Raw genomic sequence first — 26,597 nt, 5'->3', positions numbered from 1 at the left:
CTAACTCACATTTTATAACTATTTTGCAGCACTAAAGCTGGGTTTTTGTTTCACCTGCGAATGGTATTAAATAATGCCTTTAAGTACAAAATGTACGGAAAACATTTTGTATGTCACTCTGCTATGTGTCACTGAAAGTACATGTAGTTAATGTTTAAAAAAAAATGTATATTGTGCAATGTCAAATTTGTTATCAAAGAGTTAGAAAGGTGAATGGCAGTTGCAAATCGAGTGCACATTTCAGGTTTGAATTATGAGAACTGCCTCGCTGCTAATTTTAGTTACTACATAAATCAGAAGAGACTGTGGGAAGATTTAGATCACATCATAACAAAACGTCATCATGACATGACCACATGAGTGGGACACAGCCCCCCCCCCCCCCCCTTCCCCAGGTGCAATTCAAGGACCCTTTTCAGACCTTTTATTTTTTTCTCTTTTTTTAAAGGACCAGTTGAACATCTTTTAGCATTTAAGACACTGTACAGCTTGGGTTAAATCACACACACACACACACACACACTTATACACAAAATTTATTATCTAAAAAGAAAAAAAAAAGGAAAAATAAAATTCTGCACAGTTAATCATGTGTGGAAATTCAGTGTCAAATATTAAAAGGTGCATATTAATAACACTATTTACAAATAGCAAAGAGGACAAAAACTTTGAAAACACCATTCTTCAGTATATTTTACCAATGTCTGAAAAGAAATATCTGCAATTTCTTTCAAAGAAGTTGATACTTCACTGAGAATAGTGCTGCTTTTTCTTCGTTTTTTTTTTTTTTTTTTTTTGCCGTGTATCTTTTTTATAACCTTATATTCCATTGTCAAATCTTAATGCCCCCAAAAGACACGACACTTCTGATGAATAATAGAGTGCCTTTTTTTTTTTTTTTTTCAAATTGGTGTGGGCAAAAATTGCCTATTTAGAGAGATGGTATAGATTCACAAATAAGGACACACTGAATAATACTAATAGAAAAAGATAGGGAAAAGAAAAAGAAATCAAGAAACATACGTGGAAAACAATTAAACGTGACATCTTGGCCCAACTTCACTGATATTTCAGGCCAGGAATGCCGCAGCTTTGGCCGTCCATTCACTGAAGCCCCATCTATTGAGAAAAGCGTAAGTATTGAGATGATGACGTCAGAACCGTGTTATAATGAAATCATGTATGTATTAGTTCATGAAAAACAGCAAAAACAATAAATACAGAGTCCCTGTTCACATCAAACAATAACATCCACTCGGTGTAAAACAAGAAAGTTCTAATTGACAGATCTGGGGGAAAGAACAGACCCTGTTCACATGGACATTCACAACAGACACTTCTGGGTCCCACTTCATAAAAGATGTTAGGATAGCAACTCTTGCTGGAGTGGCAACTTCCAATAGCAACAGCCAATCATAAAGCTGGATCCTTGTTGTTACCATGCCAACTGACATTCCAGCAAAGAGTTGTTATCACATCAACTTTTTATGAAATGGGTCCTTGGTGTCATCAATTTGGCATCAAACTGTTTTACTTTATGGTTATAGTTGTTGTTGTTCTTCTTGCTGTGTGTGTGTGTGTGTGTGTGTGTGTGTTTGTGTGTTTGTTTTGTCTCGTTAGGAGAGCACATGATGGCAAAGTTTTTACAGAAAGCGGACATACAACAGTGTAGCTTTCACATAGTGCTTTGCCTCGTTTTTGTTCTGCGTTGCTTTAAGAATGGCAATGACTGGATGGGCTGTTACAAATGTAAGTACCCATGGGCAGCTACATTTTGTGGTTTCAGATTTTGTAAAAGCAAGTTATGAATTTCTACAGATAATCTGATTTTGATTTTCTTCTTTTATTACTGGAGGTGGAGAAGCCCAGCTTTACATGAAAGCATTATAAAGATTAATCCCAAATCTGTGTATTCCTATCAATACAGAGCATGATAACTGTCACGAGACCCCAATCTCCTCTCAAACTTACCTCTCTCTATTCTGCAAGTACTGCAAAATAACTTTTGAAAAGGAAGCACATAAGAGGAAAAAAAAATGAAGGCAGTTCTCACATTTACAAAACAAAAATATGTAAGATATGTGACCATGGTTAGAATTACATGTATGGCTTAGCATAAACAAGCAGTTTCTTACTCGATTTGACGTCATCATTTGCACCTGTTTGGGCCAACAATGATGGCTGCGACTTTGTTGATTGGCTGGAGTTTGCTCCCGGCTCGTGGTCATCTACAATGGAAAGAGAAAAGCATCAAGGAAAACAAAATCAGTCTGGTCATACAACAGCCTCAATCTGTTTCACCTGCATTACATAAATTGGCAACAAATTTGTAGCAGCCAAAAGTCCATTTCATACAAATATACTGTAAAACCAGACATTTTTCGGCATGCATGAAATCTGCATGAAATTTTCATGAATTTCGCAAGAAGCCACAATTTGTGAACATTAGATGCATGCAAAAGTTTTTGTCTACTGTTGTGTAATGATACCCAAAATTGTTACTACCCCCTTCCGTTCCACTATAATGACCGGATATATCTCTCTTCACCTCCCGCCAGTCAATGACCTCCAACAATACTCTCCACCTCCAGTGAGTCACCGACCTCCATCATCCCTGAGTATACCACCAGAATGTTAGAGGGATCCCAGTGTTTCTTCACTGTATCAAGCAACATCTATTCCCATTTCTCCATCAATAATGTAAGACCAAGTACAATCAAGCCACAATTTACGACCAGGTTGAGTCAACCCAAGACATCCTGTCCTAGCTACCCCCATTCATTACTTGGAATTGATGTTGAATCTAATCCTCCTATAAAACCCACAGAAATCCTACCTCCATGCCAAGACTAGTCCCACCTTTGTTTCCTGAACAACTTAACCCATTCCATACTAAATTCTGAAACGCCCAAATATTTAATACACAGGCCACCAGGTTCCTGTACGGAACAGGATTAAGTTTTGCCCAATTGAAAACCTTTCTTTAATAACCCGTTGTAAGACTAGTCCCAAGTATCCTCGCGCAGGTGTCTATGGGAAATGCGTGTTATAGCAAAATCAGCCCAGCACCCCCATTCGCCCCATGATTGTATGTTAACCATTTACAGTGTGTATGTACTGTATCATTCAATGTATGAAATTAATTGTACATTGCAAGATGCAAGTGGACTTGGAATTTGATGCTCGAAGTGAAAGGACATACAAAAGACCTCTCAAATAAAATACACCATGAAATACATTCACTGTGTGTCACAAGCTATTTATTCACGATGAATTCAGTCTATGGCTGGAAGGAAATTATTAAAACTTTGCTTGATGAGCTACGTGAAGATGTTCAGTAGTATCTATCTACAACCGTAGGCCTATATCTTGGTTTTATTTCAGCCTCTCCAGCTTCCTGCGCACATCTTTTTTAAAGATTATCTCACCCTGGTTCACCCTTCCTGGCAACCCTCAAATATACAGGTAGGCCAGCCTACAGTGTGTGCATGTCCCTCCCCTTGATGACACTGTCAACCAATCAGATAGGTGGACATTGGTCATGTGATGAATAATCATGCCCTGGTTACTCACCATGACAATGTCTGCACATGCAGAACAAACTGTCACATATAAAGGACCCAACTCAGTAAAGCCTACTTCCCCACACACCATGTGGTATCTACTTAAGGGGAACACAAACCCAAAGAGCAGTGTGGATTGAGTGAAAGCAGCAACATTAGTAGAGCACATCAGTGAAAGTTTGAAGAAAATTGGACAATCATGCAAAAGTTGTGAATTTTTAAAGTTTTGGTGTTGGAACCGCTGGCTGAGGAGACTACTACAGGTTATGACGTATGAGTGGACAACAATATAAAGAAAACATAAAGAAAATTCCACAAAAATTCACTTTTCTAGCATTACAACATGTATGAATGAGCACTTGACTATTAAACCGCTTTCAGAAAGCAGGGGGAATAATTGCTACACAGTACCCTTAACATACAAGTTGTATGTCATTATCAAGTTGATGGAATGTGTAATTTTCATGAAAAATGAATTTTTGTGGAATTTTCTTTATATTTTCTTTATTTGGTTGTCCACTCATACGTCATAACCTCTAGTAGTCTCCTCATCCAGCGGTTCCAACACCAAAACTTTAAAAATTCATAACTTTTGCATCGACTGTCCAATTTTCCTCAAACTTTCACTGATGTGTTCTACTAATATTGCTGCTTTTACTCAATCCACATTGCTCGTTGATTTTGGGTTTTCTTTAAATATGTACTCCCCCATGGGTCAAGCACAGGGTGGTCCACAAGGGGTTTTTGCATGTCGCTGCGACATGCTAAAGCTTTTGCATGTCACTGCGACATGCTAAAGTTTTTGCACGACATCCTTCAAAACGTGCGGATGTTGAAATATGGCATATTCTGGACAGCAGAATGAGTTATTAACAAGGAAAAGTAGAAATTATGCGGTGCGTAACATATGTCCCCGCCGGAAGTAGCATTTTGTAACAAAATGTGCAATATAGGTAAAAAATCAAGGTCAAAGGTCAAAGAAGTCAAAGGTCAAAATTCTGTGTAGAAGTTTTGAAGCCCTCACCTAGTGCCATCACATAAAGCAAATGGAATCGAAATTGGGTTAGAAATGGCGAAGGAGTAGCATTTTGTAGCCAATGTACAATATAGGTCAAAAATCAAGGTCAAAGGTCAAAGAAGACAAAGGTCAAAATTCTGTGTAGAAGTTTTGAAGCCCTCACCTAGTGCTATCACATAAAGCAAACGGAATCGAAATCGGGTTAGAAATGGCGAAGGAGTAGCATTCTGTAGCAAAATGCACAATATAGGTCAAAAATCAAGGTCAAAGGTCAAAGAAATCAAAGGTCAAAATTCTGTGTAGAAGTTTTGAAGCCCTCAACTAGTGCCATCATATAAAGCAAACGGAATTGAAATCGGGTTAAAAATGGCGAAGGAGTAGCATTTCGTAGCAAAATGTACAATATAGGTCAAAAATCAAGGTCAAAGGTCAAAGAAGTCAAAGGTCAAAATTCTGTGTAGAAGTTTTGAAGCCCTCACCTAGTGCCATCACATAAAGCAAACGGAATCGAAATCGGGTTAGAAATGGCGAAGGAGTAGCATTTTGTAGCAAAATGTACAATATAGGTCAAAAAATCAAGGTCAAAGGTCAAAGAAGTCAAAGGTCAAAATTCTGTGTAGAAGTTTTGAAGCCCTCACCTAGTGCCATCACATAAAGCAAACGGAATCAAAATCGGGTTAGAAATGGCGGAGTAGCATTTTGTAGCAAAATGTACAATAAAGGTCAAAGGTCAAGGTCAAAGGTCACGACTGAAATTCTGTGTAGAAGTTTCAAAGCTCCCATGTAGTGCTATCATATAAAGCAAACAGAATCAAAATTGGCTCATAAGTGACAGAGAAGTAGCAAATTGAAGATTTTGATCACACACGGACGCACACACGGACACACGGACGGACGGACGGACACACGGACACACACACGTACGGAGCCCGTTTCATAGTCCCCTGCTCGAACTCGTTCGGCGGGACAAAAACCACAGGGCTGCCAACATTGGAAACTAGTTGAGAGTGAGCAGTCTACCGGCAGCGTTCGCTCGCACTGTGCAAAACGTGAACATTTTATTTTTCGTCTCGCGAAGTCTCGCGTGCAGATTTCGGTGCACGAGATTATGAGAGAAGGCAACAGGCTTTGCGAGATCAATTGCTGATGTCTTTTAGAAGTACACTGCTCGCATTATTTTTAGACAAATATTGAAATAATACCTTACAAAATATGCACATCTTTTTAACAAAAATATTATCAAAACCACAACAATTTATGTGAGGAAGAAAACTGGCTTTCTTTTTTTTTCTGCATTTTGTAAGGTGTCAGACTTTGCTGGATCCTGACCCTTCTACAAATTGGACGGCAACACCAATTGCATCGTTGGAAAGCCAAAACTCTAGCGAACATTTTGATAGCAGTCTCGTTTGGGCTCAAAAATAAAACATTTTCGTTATTTGTCTTCAAAGTGACGGAAATTTTGTGAAACGACGCGGACTCCGAAACCGGCTTTCACTGTTTCTCTACGGTACGTGTCCGTATTACGTCACTTTATCGTTATTTTTTAGTTGTGCGACGCAGTGCCTTCTGTGCGACTGTAGTCCCGTACATAAAGAACCATGGGGGATTATTAAATCTAATACAGCTGTAACTATCTTAGCTTAAAATAAAGTCAGTGTAAAATTTTAGATAACACACTGTCAGTTGTCTATTAAAAGTCTAAACACCGTAGAACGGAAGTTCTACACACTTGTAGATTAGCTGTAAGTGTAACTGGTAACAGTAACCTACAATTTGTAGGTTGCACTCGTAATTCGTGCATGTTTGTTTCTGACTTGCATGAAATATCTATAGGGGTGTAGACTACAGATCTAAGGCTTGTTGAATACAGTCAAAAAAAAAAGTTGTAAATTCAGTAGGTTGTAGCCGATACTCTTGAGTCTTATTAAAAAACCCATCAAGTTTATGTAGGGCTAGGGGGCCTAGTTAAATGTTTAAATTTGTGGAAGTCCGGTAAGATAAAGAATGCAAATGGTAACTTTTAAAAAAGTTTTTGGTCTGTCTGTTTATTTCATACTATTAATCTGCGCATCGCGCATGCCTTTCTTTGAAGTTTGATCTACAGTTGTGCAAGATCTACCCACCCACATGTGATATTTCTTACAGTGCTATAATTATCCATGAATCATGATCAAGCAAAATAAAGTAGTAGTACTAGTACCAAGAGTTATTAATCGTGAATTACATGTGGTTCAATCATAAAAATTGTACGGTCCTTGGCGTAACATTTTCTTAGAGTTAGACCATCGGTATCCGTCTCTTCACTGTGGGATTCTTAATAAATTACTGACATTCATCACTGTCATTGGGACACGTACAGCTGACCATACATGTCCCAATGTAAGATAAGAAGTCTGTCGTGAAGAGACAGATACTGTCGGTCTAACTTTTTTTGGTACCTCACTAAATGATAGTTTCATCCCAATCGCAACAAACAAAAATTGTTTTACGTTAACTTTTACAAAGTGATATATACCACATATAGAAGAAGAAGAAGAAGAAGAACTGAATGTACAACTGTAGTCAAGGCACACGGCTGGGCCTACATGTACAAATGTAGCACATTGATTGACTGTTTTCAGAGTTTATTTTTCATCAAATTAATTTTTGTTTTATTTTCCTGGCTGTACACAGGTTGTGATGTACAAACAGCTGTACACTGTTGTCGCATTGCATCTGTTCAGGCTAATGTGTACATGTAGACCTTGGTTTTCAATTAGGCTAACTACAAGTATGTCCGCGTTAAAAAAATTTAGGGTGTCTACCCGTCAATTCGAAGCTTTAGGCTATCATTGTACATTTATATAACTATTAGAGAATAGATCAGTAACCATGGTAACTGGAATCTATCATACATTGTATTTTGATTGTTTAACATCTTCTTTCTGAATTCCTTGCAGTCAAAATACTGGACATTCAAGGAAAGTTCCTGGCTTCGAACTTCATCATGTAGCACATTCCACTTACTGAGTCGGTTCCCAGAAATGCAGAAACTCCACTGTGGGATAGCTCCTTCAAGCAAAATGACCGAGTAAGTAAATTCATGTTCTGATCTTTCTTTTTTTCCTCCTTTCTTTCTTCTGCAGATTTAAGTCCCTCCTTCAGACTCCAGTTCTGAAGATTCTTGCAGTAGTCTGGGTTGTCATATGAAGATATAATATTTTTAACGCTGTATAGTGTACTACTCCACCTGGGGTTTTCACCCTGATCTTCACAAGTAGTGTTGTTCATCTTTTAATGTCCTATGTACAATTTGTACGCACACTGTATGTAAAAGAAAGTCTATAGTACTGTAAGGAGATGTCCTTAAAAAATGAAATAAAATAATTATACTTTTGTAGGGTTTTGTTTGTTTTTGCATGTCAACATTAATGTCCATAGCTCTTGAAGATGGCTGGTACCATTAGCATAACAGTAGGGAAAGGGGGTGTCAACCCCCCCCCCCCCCCCCCATTTTCCTGAATGATACTCACTAAACAAAAGGGTAATAATTCTGACATTTGTTTTGTGTGTGTGTTGGCGGGTATTGAGCAAAATCCTGTGAGAATTTATCTCTCTCTTTCTGTCTTTTCTGTTTTTCTTTTTCTTTTTCTTTTTCTTTTTTTTTTGGGGAGGGGTCCAATCATTTGCACTGGAATTTAAAACTATGAAATTCATTAAAATCTTTTCCTGAAATATAGAATTTGTTCTTTATCTTTGCTTGTATAGCATTTATAGATTCATTGAAACATTTTTTTTTTTGAAAATATTTTTCTTGAGTTTCTTTGATGTTTAACAGTGCAGTCATGATGTTTATTTTCTTTCCTTTTCTGCATTTCTTTTATAGATGGCTGAAGGTTCACATCTATGGTGTTTCAATGGTACAGAATCTGGAACTGGATCGAAATGATGCACAAGTATTTGTTACCCTGGAGCAAAAAATCTCTTATTTAGTGGAAAAGATTGAACTGTGTGACATTGACACTAGTGGAGGTGATGCAGCACTTTTACGCGTATGTAGGTACAAACAGCCTTTCGTCAAGTGTGCGGAATATTGATAGACATTCTTCTCAGAAGTTATATAACTTAGCACATGAAAAGTACCCAACAACAAAAATCCTTTTGAGTGGAATTCTTGCCAGGTTGGGCTGTGATTGTTTGCACGATAGATACCCGGGTTTACCGGTACATATGATAATACGTTGCAACCAAATTGTTCAACTGCTCTTGCATCAACTTGTGTAAAATTTTACTTTGTTCATTACAGCAAATACAAAGGCTGTTCATGAAAAGGCAACCTTTAGGAAGCGTGAAAGAAGAAACTTAAAACAAAATCACAAACTAACAAACAAACAAAAATGGAAAAAACGTAAGAGTGGCCGGTGAAGAAGGATGGCCCCTCTTCTAAAGCCTCCCGATTTCCAACTCAGCCACCCAACCCCTTCAAGGGGTTTACATCCCGTATGAGTACAACTGTATATTTCATCTGGAGACGGATGCTGATACAGTAACGGAATGTGAGACAGTGAAAGAAAGTATGTGTTTGTTACACTTTTCCTGTTTAAGCCATTGTAAAAATAAACATTCTTGCTTTTAATCATTTGCTATGTTCGAGAAGATTCTATAGGCACCCACAGGTATGCCTGTATAATGTACAAAATATAAGCCAGAAGTCCGTTTCAGTAAAGTTAGATATAATATGTACATGTACAATGCACATTGAGCTTCCTAAAAATGCAATTAACATTATCAAGATTTCATTACAAAAGTTTACCGATTTTGAAAAAATGTTAGTTTTCTAAGTGTTGCATGATTAAGCAAAATGATAAGTGCATACAGTATTTTGGTGCATTGTATTTGCATTTGATTTTTTTTTTTTTCTGAAACAGAAGCAGTTATTGGCACAATGTATGTGATTTTGTTTTCACATATATTATTAAACATAAGTTATGTTGGGATTCATGTGTGCTGTCTCTATGTTATTTTGTGATGATTGGAAGGACTTGCTTCTTGTGTTTTGTATGAGCATGTTTCTTTTGGGGAAAAAAGTGTGTTGCATGTCTCCAATGCAGAATGAGAATATCAGTTTGTATGTTGATAAATTCCCTGAAGACTTCGACCACCTCCACCGCCAGCACTACCTGGTATAGGCTTATCCCTTCATAAACTGTACATGTACCATCAAATGTTATTATTCACAAATGTACATTGTATAATGTGTGACAAGGATGTGATTATATTTTGCCCATTTAAAGCTGTGTATGTTTACTGTCACACATTTTTATTTAAGTATAATCTCAATGAAATGATCTACATAGATTTTTTTTTTCTAATCAGCAGTTGAAATTTAGAAGCCTATTAATAAATAACAACAATTCAACAAGCAATATAACAAAGAATCACAACTATCAAAAAAAGAAGCTTGTCAAAATTCAAGACAAACAAATAATTATAACCAGAATACAGTTCCTATATACATGTGTAATTTGAAGAAAACTTGTTTAATCAACACATTGAATAGCACAGCTATGCTTGTTCAGTATTTTCTCAACTACGGTAGTCGTCATTAACTCGATTACAGGACAATTAGTTACCCTTGTGTGTGTGTGTGTGTGTGTGTGTGTGTGTGTGTGTGTGTGTGTGTGTGTGTGTGATATGCATGCTTCTACCGAATTTGATATGTTGTTTGTTTCTTGTGCAGATGTGTCGGTAAATTCCCTGAAGATGCTAACCATTCCCCCACCGACTCTGCATACCGGTACCATATAACTCATAACAAACGATTCATTCAGAAAAAGTATAAAAGTCTGACAGGGTTTATAACCTGTAAGTTTTATCTTGGCCACTGTTAATTTTTGTGTAGAATCAGATACCCATTTTAACTAGATATATCAAAACAACAATTACATGGCAACACTTGTATCTTGTCAACAAGTCGTGATGTACACGATCACACGACCAAGGCCGAGCTATACAGTAGGTATGGCCCTCTGGTAGTGCAACTGAACAGCACAATTTTCAATATGTGGGACGGATGTAAGTTTTTGTGGACGTGAGTCATTTTCTCTCATTTACGACAGTGATATAAGAAAAAAAAAGACAGAAAATATCATTCTGATAATTGTTACACAAAAAAGCAACAATGAACAGAATTTGAAGCCATTCTAGCGTTTTTGGAGTGCTTCGAGTTGCCCTCGTTCATTCAGCAGAATCGCCATGCCAATGATGTCACAGCGCGGGGTTGTGATTGGCTAACTAAGGTCGTCTGCGACTTCGCCAAGTTTTGAGCATTTTTGGATGTGTACATGGATGCTATTTTGCTGGATCCTGACCCTTCTACAAGCAATGGTTAAAAAATAGTGGTATTTCTGAAAACCTAGATAAATTTCGCTTCGAATGATGTATGATTTTAGTGGGCTCAGAAGCAAATGATATTGAAATATACAGTCCTTTCTCAATTTTTGATCTTGTGATTTTGATCTCACTTTTATCCTCCATTTACTATATTTTTCTGAGTGAGGAAAATTTTTATTTTTACATGTCTAGTACATTTCGTCCTTAAACATAAAGATGCAAAAGAAATCGTTGAAAAGCATTGATTAGTCATGGAGATATCGCAGTTTGAAAAGGGGATGTTTTCTTCGGTTCGAGACGTCATGTGAAGGTCACCGCGACCGCGCTGAAAATAAAATAAGCGTCTTTTCGGAGGCCTGCCGGTTGACTGTGAGACTCCCATAGGCCAATGCTATAATTTAGGAGTCAAAATGAGTGATGAGATCATTAGAAATGCATATAAATGAAATAAAGTTTTAGAGTGAGAAAGGACCAAAATGAGTGAGTCTCACTCTCAGTGAGTGAGAGTTGGCAGCCTGAAATAGTCAGTGTACTGTACTGTAGTACAAGTTCAAGATGTCCTTGTCATTTTTCATAGCATCCCCATTGAGGAGTTTTTCATATCAAAAATATATTCAAAAGGTCTTAGGAGTAAGGACGATATATTAACATTTCAAGAACAATTTAAAATCTGATGTCATAATCAAACATAATAATTTTTCAAATATATTATTGCAGAGTGATCGTGGTGATCAAAGTGTTCAAAATAAGGCTAATACCCATTTCCCGCTGCCCGTCTCGGTGAACCACCGAGAGGTTCCCCGGTGAATTCACCGGGGAACCTCTCGGTGAAAGTTTCAGTCCCGTCGTTTCACACTGCTCTCGGTGAAACTTTCCCCTAGACGGGTTTTCTGCTCGCAACGTGGGTGATCTTATGTACTTGAGTTTGTTGTGCATCTGCGATTTGGTTTTTTCGATCCCATGTTCAGCAAGTTTTCGGAGGAGGGACTCGTACGCGGTGCCAGCGTCAGCCGACGTCCCGCTCAGTTCTTCGTTCACTGCTGCCTCGCTACGTAATTGAAGTAACAATCTCTCTTCGTCTTTGGTCCTCGCTCCAGCCATTTGCAAAATTCCCTCAAATTTCAACAGTACAAAACGTCAAAGGATTTCTCCTGCACACTGTAAACCCAGCACTTGACGCTAAAGCACAAAATACGAAAAAATCAAGCAAGAGGCGGACTGTATCACTATCAGACTTTACTGGAAGAGTTAAGAGCTACATAGACACTAGAGGAAGACGAAGAAGGAGGAAGCATCAAAGCGATCAAGTACATTGTAAACCTATATCAGCTTTGTATACACGGCGTGCTAATTAAACAATACAATGCACAGCACGATGGAAAACAATGCTGTCGCACTGTGAACGCCACATTGCACACGAAACGACATACACGTGTACTATGTAGTGTCGTGTGTATGTTTACAAACATGAATTACTAGTACCCTTTACGTGTGGATTTGGGAGGTCGAGTGCGCGCTAGCTAGCTAGCTGAAAACGTGTGCATGACCAGAAACAAGACATGACCTTTGACATAATCTGCATATTTTCCCCGGTGTTTCACCGAGACAACCTTTCACACTGGGCGCTCTCGGTGAACCACCGGGTGATTTCCCGTTGAACTATCGGTGTTTACCCAGGACGCTTCTCGGGTAAAAATTGCCCAAAATTTCATCGGTGTTTCACCTAGGCTTCCCCTAGGTTTCAACCGAGTGACCTTTCACACTGCGGGGTTCCCCGGGTGCCCCCAGGTGCCCCCGGGGAAGATTTTCTTCAGCGGGAAAGGGGTATAAGATAGCACCAGAGAGCATCTACACTTGTAGAAACCTAGAGCTTCCAGGGCCCTTAAGCGGACACTGGATCCCGGCCACAAGGGAACTCGCGCTTCGCGCTCGTGATGTGCGCTTTGCGCACATACTTTCACGCGCAAGATCACTTTTTTCCCCTGCAACATGCTAAAATCAAGGAGGTACTAGGCGAGCTCGCCTAGTACCTCCTCGCTAAAATCTCAAGTTGTGGACCACTCTGAAGCAGCACTGTTAGTTTGTACTTCTCCACTTGTGTTGACCAATGTCTGAATTCTCTAGCTGACCATCAATTACAAGTGTACACCTGTGATTCCATTTTCCTGTCCAGCTATCCCCAGAGGTGCATATAGTCAAGGATTTTCTGGAAATTCTTTTATATTTCTTGTTTCAAAAAGAGTCTCATATCCATTATATGTTCAGAGTAGAAACACTACATTCATCTGTTGTGACTCATCTGCCTAATATGCAATAGGTCCAATAATTAATATCACGAAAAGTATAATAAAAATTCTCAAGGGTACATGTAGGTTCTAGCAACCATGCTGGTGGGGGTGGGGGATTCTTTCCTAGAATTGTTTTCTTTCTTTCCTAGAAATTTGATAAATGTAGCTTTAAATAACCTGTTGAGGACGGACTGATTTTGCTACAAAACATATTAATAATTGTCACATATTTCCCATAGATACTCGCCCGAGTATATACTCTATACTCAGGTCTCATCCTCGACGGGTTAAACCGAGATTGTAGTATAACTATTAAATGTTTGTCTTGGTTTGAGACATACATTGTAGATGATGGAGGGAGGGAGAGAGAGAGAGCTGGACAGAATGAGGGGGAAGGAGGGGGAGGGGGGGGGGAGAGTAAAGGGGATGGGAGAGGGAAGGGGGAAAGAGGTGGGAGGGGTAAGATGCATAAAAGGGGCAGGTAGGGGTGAGAGGTCCTGACCTCTGCTCCACCATCAGTCACCCAGCCCTCCATCCCATCGGAATGAACCAGAGCATAATGGACTGCTAGTGCTAAGAATGATTACCACACTCCACAGGAATGTTTGGTATACCAGAAGAATAGAACCTGGGAACGTTGTTCTATGGAGCTACAGGTTTCATGAGATGTAGCACCATAGTTGTTCCAAGAGAATTGAGTCATGGAGCAAAGTGGGAAACGATAAATACAAAATCTGTATTGTATCTCTACATTTGTACTACATGTATATACCAATACATACACACACACACACACACACACACCATATCATACCACCAGCATATCCCCCTTGCAAGTACAAAAACATCTTGTAGTAAGGAGTACCAGGTAATTATTCCACTTCCCTAGTCCACACAAATATATTGTACAATGTACCATCACATACGCATACAAGAGCATCCCTTTCTGAACATTAAAGGATAAGTTCACCTTCATAAACGTAAGGATTGAGAGGATGCAGTGCAATATTAGTAGAGCACATTAGTGAAAGTTCGAGGAAAATTGGACAATCGATGCAAAAGTTATGAATTTTTAAAATGTTTGTGTTGGAACTGCTGGATAAGGAGACTACAGTTGTACTAAGGCTTGTGATGTCATATGAGTACAACAGTATAAAGAAAATGTAAAGAAAATTCAACATATTTTCACTTTTTTCGCATAACAAAAGAGCACTTGACTTGCCTCTTTCTAAAGGCAATGGGAATAATATTACCCATAACATATATCAGTAACGAGTCAAGGGAATGTGTTCTTTTTTCAAAAGCATGTGACATCATACACTGCAGTAGTCTTCTCATCCAGCGGTGACTGCACAAAAACTTTAAAAATTCATAACTTTTGATCGGATTGTCCGATTTTCCTCAAACTTTCAATTATGTGTTCTACTAATATTGCTACATTCTCTCAATCCTTAAGTTAATGAAGGTGAACTTGTCCTTTAAATAGTATCCCTACATTGCAACATCAACAAAGTGCAAATATTTTTGCATAGTATTACCATTTATGTATTAAAGGTACGACCCTATAGAAAACTGGTTTCACCTCCCCTACCAATGCCCCCCCCCCCCCCCTCCCAACACACACACACACCTGTAGAGTCATGCCTGTTTCACCATGGAGCTACAATACATTAATACATGCTCCATGGTTTTAACATACCTTGCTGCTGGCAGCCTTGATGAGCACGACCACTCCCTGGCTTATCTTCCGCCCCACTACCTTGGCTCCGCTCATCTTTAAAGGGAACAGAGAAACAATTCAGTTAAAATGTACATAATAACATTAACAATAAAAATATTTTCTTCTTGTTGTTGCTTCCCTGTATTGTTCCTGTAAATCAAGTCACTACTAGGCTTTATCATATCACACACATGCTGCACATGCTTCGAGACCATGACTTCTGTAGCACGGATCACCGAAAAAATGCAAATGTTGCCCACTTTCAGACATTTTCACAGATGTTTTTTTTTTCCTACAGCCAGAGTAGAAGCAAAGCATTTCATAACAGGGACTGTCCAGTACTGGTTGAGGTGGGGATACATGTTTTGAACATTCCGAAGTGAGATAATGAGAAACCTCTTTATGTAATATGAAAGAGCATGTAAGCCTAATTCTAAGAAGGATTCAACATTTATTTGATGAAGTTTAGTTTTCAAATGGCCGAGATATCAAAAAAAGTGATAATAATAAAAGGCGACAGGCCACACCTTTTCTTAGGATCTCTTTGTTTCACCTTGTTTTTTGGATATCTCAGCCATTTCAAAACCGATTTTCATCAAATAAACTTTTGATACCCCTTAGAATTGCATGCTCTTTGACATCTCATTGAGTGGTTTCTGAATATCTTGCAGAACGATGAAAATTGGTAAATCCTCACCTCAACCAGAACTGTACACACCCTTAAGTTCCACAGGCAGTTCACATATAATTTGTAGTTGTCACTAGGTAGGGCAAGACTCCGACAAGCTTTGCCGGTTGTTAAGGGCAACATTTCTGAACAAAGCATGCATGAAATCTGAATATTCAGTGAATACAGACATGATCTAATGTACTGTATAAAGTGGTCTGCTCTACATCACACTGCATATACCATGCAAGGTGAGTATCATGTACATGTAATTATTCCTACTTCCAAGACAAACTTGGTACAGGATATAGAGTACAGAAGTGATGGTGTCACAGTCTTTTGTTATAGCTCAGTTTGGAACCAGGTACGTGCATGAAAACACTCTGGCCAGTTGAGGTTGCTAGGAACTAGTTTCCATAGCAATGAATGGCTATGACATCACACTTTGGTTTTCTACCTGATTATTTCAGACAGTTTGGCACCTGGAGGTTTCACGCAATGACAGCTACCACTCACTGAAGAAAGCAAGTGTAAGCCTACACACTATTTTTCACGGGTGTAGACAAGATGCATTTGCCGTCCTGTATGGCAATAAATTCCATTGTATCAAAAAAGAAAACAAAAAAACAGGGAAGGCTAGAAATTGCAATGTATACAATGAACCAGGCAACTGAAACATGCTCCTCCATACAATGTAGGATGGCCACAGGCATCAGAGTGATTTTTCTGCAGGGGCAAGTTCTGGGTCCACAAGCTTTTGAATAATAAATGTTATTACAATAAACATACAATGCACGATGCTACAGTTTGTATACATTCACTATAATAAATGCACATGAGGTTATCAAACAGTGCAGGGAAGGATTCTACACATCTATGTGCATGATAATCACAACAGAGACTATAAAGATGTTAGCTTTCCCGAAAGGAACTGCTGACTAAAATGCATCGAGTACTGTAATAACTACAATGTATTCACTGACAGTATACCTACAGTACTTAAGAATGGGGAGTGCTCATCAGCGGCCATTAGCAATCACATAAGGATGCATAATATTACGTGGATAATCAGTTATCATTTTCAAGGTTATCAATGTACAGCTGTACTACAGTGTACCGGTATATTGTATGTTACTTCCTATTGTAACACCTTTCGTTTTATCTTTAAGTGGTGCTCTTTGATGCTGTAATATCAGTTACATTGATAACGTTTTGTTTTAGCTCGATAGAAGAGACCACAATGACAGTTCGAAGTATGTACATGTAACCAGTTCCGGGCCCTTTACTTAATTTAAAGGAATGTTCCATGCAAGAATAATATAATTAGGATGGTAACACACTTGTGACAATATTCCAGGCGATGATGGGAGATATAAGATTTACAGATACAGCTGTACATGAATTATAGGTACATTGTAACTCCCTATCAGACGGCCATGTCTTCCCTATAAAAGAGGGAAGCCGAAGGAGATCAACGCAATGTACCAGTAGTCTCTACCTGAAGAGGGTGAAAGAGAGAACTCCTTTCCCAAGCACATGGTCACTTTACGATACTAGAGGGAGGGGCTTAATCTACAGTATTCAAAATAAAGGGATTCGAATTAGAATAAAACAAAGGTGTAGGTTAGTACTGACCACGGTTATTCCATGGGTCACTGACACCAATGATTTACATATTACACGATGGGGAAGAAACATAGTCTTGTAGATGATGGGGAGACAGGTTATCAAGAAATGTTTATGCAGAGAGGGTAGGCTACTGGGAGGTACTGTACAATTGTAGGGGTAGGCTAGTGGGAGGTACAGAAGGCGTGTCTTCATCAGCCCGAAGTTTCAAAATAGCGCGCTATCTTGCGGTTTAATACCAAACTAGTCCGATGCAAAGATAGCGCGCTATCTGTGTAGTGAAGACGCAAATAGCGCGCTATTTGATCGGGAAAATTTCCCCCGAAATCTTGGTCTAGTTAGTGAACTAGAGCGCTAATTCGTGAAATAGCGCGCTATCTCGGGTGCGTCTCCATCAGCCCGAAATTTTCTCGATCCCTCAACGCTTCTGGTTAGCCAGCTGGCTATTGAAAGCGCATGTACAAGCTATAGTGATTGTGTATAGTGCATACATTCACGGCGTATTCAAGGATCACACGTGTGTACTAGGCCTACTGTTGTTGACATCTTTAAAACCAGGGAGGTGATTCCGTGCATGCTAGCTGTTTTTTGTAAACTTCTTTTTCTGGTCCACTCTACCTTAGCTAGAGATTCTTGCAGATTGTGCGTATTTTGGATTTGTTTAAACATTGCAATTCGTTCATTTCATATAAGATGTGTCACTGGACAGAAGAGTAGCGTTATTAATATCCCTTTGGAGAGAATTTGCTGTACTGCTCACCTCCCTGGTTGTAGTATCATACATACGGTGTTGTAGGAGATTTTGAGCGGGAAATCCACTTTCGAACAGCGAGCTAGGCAGAGTAATGATGCAAAGTGCGCATGCGTCAATTTTCGGACTAATTTCCAGAAGTAGGCTGTTCGAGCTGATGAAGACGCACATTCGCTCTATCGGGCTATTTTCTACAGCTGTAAGACTGCAAAATGTCCCGCTAGTTTGAACTTCGGGCTGATGAAGACACGCCTAGTGTAGGGGGTGACCACAGGATGCGATGACCAGTTGGGTAGGACAAAATTCTCAGAATAGCAAAGAAGGAGGACTTTTTCCCCCAAATATGTGGTTGAAGCTTTGTTTTGTTTTTGTTTTGTTTTTTGTTTTTTGTTTTTTCGGCAAAAACATTCTTACTTTTGATACACTGTACACGTGTATATTACACGATCATAACTACAGAGCTACATTGCACAAAATGTACATGGCAATGTGACATGTACGTTGCGTATGTCTTCTGCGTATTTCTTCTGCCTTGTGTAAACAGTGCAAACAAACGAACAAAAAATCAAGAATCCTTGCAATAACCAATCATGTACAGTTGGTAGGCACAGTTTATCACTGAACTCTACAGTACAATGCATGTCCCCCAAAAAAAATTACAATCAGATTTTCACATTGATAATACCCAATATGATTAAATTATCTAAATGTTACTTCAGGGTCTTAAAACATAATACTTTAGCTATATTTTGCAGAAAAACCCATTCGATTTGGTTAAGCGGTAACAGAGAAATGTGGATTATTGTAAAGCATGTCATGAGTCTGATTCTGCCAAGTTTAGCACTTCGATGATCTTGTGTGCGAATACAATACACAGAACTTGGAGGGAAGAGATTCCCGACATCCTCTACAAAATTCCTTATTTCTCTTTGGCCACTGAAGCAAATTATTGTGTTTGTGCACAAGACTATTCTGGTGTATTGTGTTTGTATGTACAGTTTGTAAGTGTGTTATACAAAGATTGTATCATCACATGCTATCATTTCACCATCACTGCTTTGGTCACTCCAAGGAGGTACATGTACTAGGTGAGCTCGCCTAGTACCTCCTTGGTCACTTTATCCTACATATCTTTCTCTCATCCTGACATTCCTTTCTCCAGCCACCACCATGCCTCATTACCTCACATAAGCATCACCACCTGTCTATCTCACTTCCTCTGCCACCCACCCTCTTCATTCCAAGAGTGTAAATCTACTGTATGTATGACAAGTTAAAAGTATGTAATCGCCAAGCTGGCAGAAGTAAACTTCACTTGCCATCAGCCAGTCACAGAGTACAGACGTGTGTCTCACTATAGGCCCGTTCACACACAAGGGAAAAAGTGCGATTTAAAAATCGATTTTCTTATCGCGATCAAAATTTCGAAATTTTTTCCAGTGTGGACAGAAAAATTTCACTAATTACCGCGATCCTTATCGCGATCCAACTCGCACTATTAGTGCGATTTTTCAGAATAATCGCGATTATTTTGCCAAGCGTCGTGTGTGTGAGCGCGATCGAGATTCGGAAATCGGTATTTTTAATCCCATCGTTCGTAGCGCGTGCGAAACTCTATTGGGACTGCGGCGGGGTCAGTCTTCGGTCATGCAAGATTCGCGCATGCGCAGTTTGGCCACTGATCGTTCTTTCCTTGCTGCGAAGTGCGATTTTTCCCTGTGTATGAACGGTCGAAAAAAAAAATCGAAATTTGGATCGCGATTGAAATTTCGATTTTCGTTGTTTGTGAACGGGCCTTATGTTAGGCGTGTCTTCATCAGCCCGAAGTTCAAACTAGCGGGACATTTTGCGGTCTTAGAAAATAGCTCGATAGAGCGAATGTGCGTCTTCATCAGCTCGAACAGCCTACTTCGGGAAATTAGTCCGAAAATTGACGCATGCGCACTTTGCATCATTACTCTGCCTAGCTCGCTGTTCGAAAGTGGATTTCCCGCTCAAAATCTCCGACAACAACGTATGTACGATACTTCAACCAGGGAGGTGAGCAGTACAGCAAATTCTCTCCAAAGGGATATTAATAACGCTACTCTTCTGTCCAGTGACACATCTTATATGAAATGAACGAATTGCAATGTTTAAACAAATCCAAAATACACACAATCTGCAAGAATCTTTAGCTAAGGTAGAGTGGACCAGAAGAAGAAGTTTACAAAAAAACAGCTAGCATGCACGGAATCACCTCCCTGGTTTTAAAGATGTCAACAAAAGTAGGCCTACACCAGTACACACATGTGATCCTTGAATACGCCGTGAGTGTATGCACTATACACAATCGCTATAGCTTGTACATGCGCTTTCAATAGCCAGCTGGCTAACCAGAAGCGTGGAGGGATCAAGAAAATTTCGGGCTGATGGAGACGCACCCGAAATAGCGCGCTCTAGTTCACTAACTATAGACCAAGATTTCGGGGGAAATTTTCCCGATCAAATAGCGCGCTATTTGCGTCTTCACTACACAGATAGCGCGCTATCTTGACATTGGACTAGTTTGGTAACCGCAAGATAGCGCGCTATTTTGAAACTTCGGGCTGATGAAGACACGCCTATTATGTCTCAGTAACGTAACAGTCACAAACACAAAACAAATCGAATGGGGTTTTCTGTATTAAAGATGTGGGCAATGAGTTTCATAGTTTCATACCCTGAATTTGTATTTAGATTGATTCAATATTTTTAAAGATATCATTGCGGAGGGTCCAGTTGTCATTTTTTTTTTTTTTTTTGGGGGGGGGGGACATGCGGTATATTAAAGTAGGCCTACATGTACATTGTACATGTACAAATACGCAGTCAAGAATCTTGACTGTGAACTGTCATCGATGAATGTGCACTTCATGTACTGTACGAGCTGAAATTTTCGCGGTGGTTTTATTTTCGCGAATTTCGCGAATCGCCTTTGAACCGCGAAAATAACAACACGTGAAAATAACAACGCGCAAATAAGTAAGTTCAGTTAGACCCTCGCAACCGCGAAATTAACAACACGCGAAAATGTCCTCAAGTAGCAATTCGCAAAAATATTTGTACGCGAAAATTTCAGCTCGTACAGTATTCGCTGATCGGTGTAGCTAGATGGGATATGTATTCGTGGATTTTGAATGCACCATGATGGTCAGCATACATATGTATGACTTGGGCCACCTACAAATGAATCCCAAAGCTATTGGTCGGGTCTTTAAATTACATAGTCTTTTTTGCTTTTCTTTCTTTTCTTTTTTCTTTTTTGCTACATTTTGGTGCCCCTTGACCTTTCATCCCAGTCATTTCAGGCAACAAATTTCAGCCAACTCAATTCTATCCCTATACCAAATAATATTATACAACAGGACATTGTACTTGCTGTGATAATGGCTGGATGGTGACATGCTGGAGGCATATTATTGCGAGGGAAAACAAAATGATGCACTTTTCATAATACACAGAAAGAGGGGGGGGGGACATCTGATGCATCAAATCGTGACGGTACATTGATGGAAGGCGACTAATTTACAATGTTCACATCAGTGTACTGTACACATGTACCAGCTGCCAAAACCGCAGTGGTAAAAGGTACATGTACATTGTAATTTGTATGCACATTTATAAACACAACATTCTACTCTAGCTACAATGTAGGATTGCACACACACTAACACAGAGGGAGATACGTGTATCCTCGGGGGTAAAACTTTTGGGTGGACCATTAATTTCATACTGGGGGGAGGGGGAACAGTACTATGATAAGAGTGAGGACAGAAGCATTGTACCATGTACATTCGGTAGGTTTCATACCGCACAAAGTCAATCATATCATTTGCAATATTACAAAAGTACATTTTCATATTTCTCAGGGAAAAAATTAATGTGCTCACAGAGTCACAACACGCATCCTCTACATCCACATTTATGTTGTGGTGGTAGCACCATGGCAGTAGGCTTATGAGTCACAACAACAATTAAGGTCCTTACAAGTGTCTATCAATAAATAATAAATATAATTTATTACAGACAAAAGGGCCCATGCATACTGTATAAATATTGATTATTAGTCAATAGCATGCAGGTCACTGACACAAGTTATAGAATGGGTAGCGAGAATCCTGCGATCTCACTGGTTGAGAATGGTGTGTGGATTTTCTACTGGCCATACACTGCCTCACAGTGGCAGTATGTTTAATATCGCGCACTAGTTGTAGCAAGAGTACAGCACACGCACTTGTAACAAAGGTTCATGCACTAAGCAAGCGTTCGCACACTCAGTACAAAATGCCTATTGGCTGAAAATCATGCATCCAGTACTTTAATATTGGATGCATGATTTTGGGGCTTTTGATCATCTATGGCAAGCCAAAAGGAAATGCATCCTGTAAATTTGCCATCGGGTATTAAAACATGATCGCAAAATAGATTTTTGGTAAGAAAATTGCCCCCATTCTATAACACAGATGACGCACCGTATGTGCGTCAGTCGGAATAGTGTGCATGCGGTAATTGTGGAATTAAGCCTATTCAATCCATAGTTATCTTGTGCATACAATTTCGACTGACGAACTCAGACCTGTGCATCATTTGTATACTGTCAATAACAGTTGATGATTCAATTTTCTATAGGAATACAAATAATGTATCATGGCTAGCATGAATTATGCACACACAATGGGTTGTGAATAATACATTGCAGCATTTAATAAAATGGAAACATGCTATATTACATTGTAGGATCTATGCAATGCCAGGCAATATACACATGTTAACATGTACAGTAGGGCCTATGGCCTATGTGCTGTAAAAGTCCAGAATACAAATCTTGATTTTATTCTGCTTTTTTTTTTTTTTTTTCTGGACGATAGGGCCATTCACACTCTCGGTTTCACTGAAATACTGCAAGTTGTCAAACTTCCACTGGTGTTACTTGCTAGGAATATTCCCAATGTGGACACAAAATCAGTGAAAATCCACCACAAGTGTAGCGTAAAATCTCACAAATTTTGCCAATATTTAAGTACGGTATTAAATGTACAATATGTATAGTTTCATATGTACATAATCTGTACATTGTACCCTCCTGTACAAGTTCCTGCAGGGTTGTACACTTGTAAAACTGTAGGCATACAATGTATGCAATGTACAACTTGTATAACGGTAAGACGGGGCAGAAGTAAGGGAGTTGGACATCAGTTGTGCAATGGATGTCAGGGCAGTTTTATTCAAAACCATTTTCAGTTGTTTTTTGTTTGTTTATTTCCTTTTTGTGCATTTCAATGTCATTCTAGAGTCTGGTAGGAGTAAACTGCTGGCACAAGGCACAGAGCATATCTCATTAGGTTTCATGATTAAACCTTGACCCAATCAATTCCCCCCCCCCCCCCCAAAAAAAAAAAAAAAAAAAAAAAAAAAAAAAAAACACCTCCTTTCCTTGCATGTAAAGGCAGGGGAGGGGTTGACAACACAATTAAGCTGAACAATTTTTCGATACTGACTACGGCCTGTAAGGTCTCCAACAAGAACTTAAAAAAAAAAGAAAAAAAAAGTCTTTAAAAATGCTATGGGTATGGGTTTTGTTGAACATCCTTCATAAGACTACATTGTAGATGTGAGATGATCAAGTCATAACATTGAAAAAAATTCCTTTCTTATCATTTAAGCAGATTACACTCAAATTTCAGCCAGCCTGTTGCAGTGATGTCTAGTACCATCTTTTTTATATCAAAGCATGGAGCTACATGTACGTTATGTATCTCCATGATCAAAGCAACTTTCTCTACACTGGAGGACAAACCCTCCTCCAAGTGGTATGACCCTGGCCCAGCTGGAGTAGTCTCCTCTCACCAGACTTTAAAAGTTAGCCATATAAAGTGTATACATGGTAGGCTTTAATACATTTTTGTACACTGTAGATGATACAATTGTATGTAATTTTGGCCTTGAATTATTAAAGCACATGACGGCCACACACCACCCCTGGGCTTTCCTTACCTGATTTCCCCAGTGCCTCTGGCTGAGGTTCAGGTGGTGTTTGTGGTTCAATCTCAGATTCAGCTGCTTCTGGTTGGGTAAGAAATCACCCACACATTTTGGAGGCAATGGTGTTAATTTTACCCCATATGTTTTTGTCACACTACATCTCAGATTATTTCTCACATCATGGTACTGTACAATATGCCTATGTTGTTACACATTGTATACAGTACCTACCAGGCTTTCAATCAAGTGTTGATATAACATTGTACTCTCCTCTTGCTTCAAGCCTGTATTTTTTACTGCCTACGGCTGTGCAGTTTTAAGTACAATCCCTCCCAATAAAAATGGTGAATTCCTATTAATATGCTCATCACAAAATGAAACCTTTACTATTAATAGCCAAATTCTCTCCTGATTTACTAAATTTAAATCCTTAGATAGAACACATAATACAATGTACTACAGTCTCACTCTCCAGTCTCCTAAATGTATGGATCCTTCGTTTCTATAGACTAGTTTATCTTGGCTACTCAGAACACTTAACCACCACATTCCACTGTGCTGACACACTATAAAAGCGAGGCTGCCTCGTGGTCCTGCACAAGATCTTATGACCATGCACATCAGTCCTGGCACTCAAACTTTCCCCTTGACAAATCATGTACCAATTCCTCCTGATACAAACTCTTTACATGGACTAGCTGGTACATTGAATAATATACATGTAATAACACTACATGTACAATACTCTTCTCCCTTCACCTCATGAAAAGTAACCAAAATAACATACAATGTATTCACAAGTTTTGTTTAGGACAAATGTACCCATGCTGATATGTGCTCTTGATTCGTGAAACTAGAGAATTCCAAACAGTAAAATCTTACACTTTATTTGTATAGCGCAAAAGTGAAAATTTGATCAAAATTGGAGAAAACTTTTGGGAAGTTTGACATACAGTGTACGTGACAATTCGCTAATTCCTGCAAAATAGTTCCTGTACAGTTGACATAAATAATATAGGCCTATGCAGATGAGTGAGCTGATGATATATCTTTAGATCACCTTTAATTTTCCATTGACATTTTTATCAACAAAAAATAGACCAAAATTCAAATATTCTGGAACATGTATAGGGTTCGGCATGTAGGCCTATATACAAATGTACATAGGACCCTAAGCATAAAACATTATGCCATTTCTGGCGGACTACCTTTAATATGAAATACAAAAAAAAAAAAAAAAAAATTATCAGTCAGATATATCAGGATTTGAGACAGGGGCATAATTGCATTCAATGAAAAAAAAAAAGAGAGGAAATTTCATGACTTTGTGTAAGTAGGGGCCTATACAGTGCAGCACACTGTGAGGGGGTAACATCATCAATTCACTCTTTATACAATAAATCATGCACACTTTTCAAGAACTGCTGGTTGCCCAAATTAGCAAAACTTCACAATTTCAATTTCATACAATGTAACTTCCTTAATTTTCATCCGATTTTGATCATACTTTCACTATTGTGCTTTGGGGATTTCACTCTTTCAGTTACATTGTAGATTAACTTTTATTTGTTCTGACTACATCCTCTTTCAACAAGCTATTTGAACATACAATGTACTTCAACAAAAATGTAATACCTTTGTATGTGACAATATCTCCTACAGCCTCTTTCTCTCTCTCTCTCTCTCTCTCTCTCTCCTACACACATACAATGTACACATTGCAACTAAAAAGAAACAGAGGGATCACTTTACTTAGAAGAACAAAAATGTACATTCACCAAGAAAAAAAGAGGAAACTAATAGAATCACATTGAAATGTCAACAAGAATTTAGGAATGTCTGCTATATTGAAATTTGTTAATTTTCTTTTTTTAATCAAAGACTTACATGTATATCAGTCTTTATCTACTACTTACATGTACAAACACAAATCTGAGAGTAAATGTACCATTGCATGTCTCTTGTAGAATCATGAAAAAAAAAGTTCAAAAAATAGAGTTTTTCAAAAATTACTGATAAAAACAAAAAAGACAAAACACCCCCCCCCCCAAAAAAAAAAAAAAAAATATCATATTCTAACTTTAAGGGTCAACCAAGATTACTCCACAGCCTGAGCTTTTCATAACTACTAGAGCTGGGATCTACAGAGAACTAGTAAACATTTGTGACATCAAAAAATAAATCATAATGCAACATTGGGGTATGGACATAGAACTCACCCAAGATGGTCAGAGTACTGTATTATATTGAATGTTAATACCTGGACGTGCCAGATTTCAATTTTCACACTGATAGATTGCAAAGTGTGACAGGGGTCAGAGGGTTTTGTAGCCCATTAGCAGCCCGTATCTTGAACAGTTTCTTTTTGAATATGAGGAATGTCGGTGATCAGATGACCGTGGCAAAATCGTTGGACTCACCTAGCAGATCTACCCAGTCGGAGAGGTCCAGAAGGCTCTCACAAATCACCGGACGGACATCAGGACTGGCGCAGTCTGACGTCGATGAGTCTTCCATCCCGACACCATGCAGTCATCGTAGTCGGCTTCAGAGCTGCACTTGCCGCATACCTTGGATTTAGTGGGT

At 38.9% G+C, this 26,597-nt stretch overlaps 1 protein-coding gene across 1 annotated transcript; it reads right to left on the bottom strand.

Moving 5' to 3' along the window:
• Window positions 1–2,097: 2,097 nt before the first annotated feature.
• On the bottom strand, window positions 2,098–26,597 carry LOC140229640 (uncharacterized). The gene is made up of 3 exons (XM_072309884.1): window positions 26,432–26,597; window positions 14,944–15,018; window positions 2,098–2,228 (listed from the first exon to the last, which is right to left on the bottom strand). The coding sequence occupies exons 1-3, from the start codon at window positions 26,526–26,528 to the stop codon at window positions 2,098–2,100; spliced, it is 303 nt and encodes a 100-aa protein (XP_072165985.1). The 5' UTR covers window positions 26,529–26,597.

The sequence above is a fragment of the Diadema setosum genome, chromosome 6 (genome assembly GCF_964275005.1).
Source record: "Diadema setosum chromosome 6, eeDiaSeto1, whole genome shotgun sequence".
NCBI classification, from domain to species: Eukaryota; Metazoa; Echinodermata; class Echinoidea; order Diadematoida; family Diadematidae; genus Diadema; species Diadema setosum.
This window is presented reverse-complemented; position numbering and strand designations above follow the sequence as displayed.

Coding starts and splice junctions, on each gene's coding strand:
- LOC140229640 (XM_072309884.1), bottom strand. CDS start 26,528: ATGGAAGACTCATCGACGTCAGACTGCGCCAGTCCTGATGTCCGTCCG. Junction 15,019..26,431: donor CGACTGGGTAGATCTGCTAG/GTGAGTCCAACG, acceptor TTCCCTTTAAAG/ATGAGCGGAGCCAAGGTAGT. Junction 2,229..14,943: donor TCAAGGCTGCCAGCAGCAAG/GTATGTTAAAAC, acceptor TTTCCATTGTAG/ATGACCACGAGCCGGGAGCA.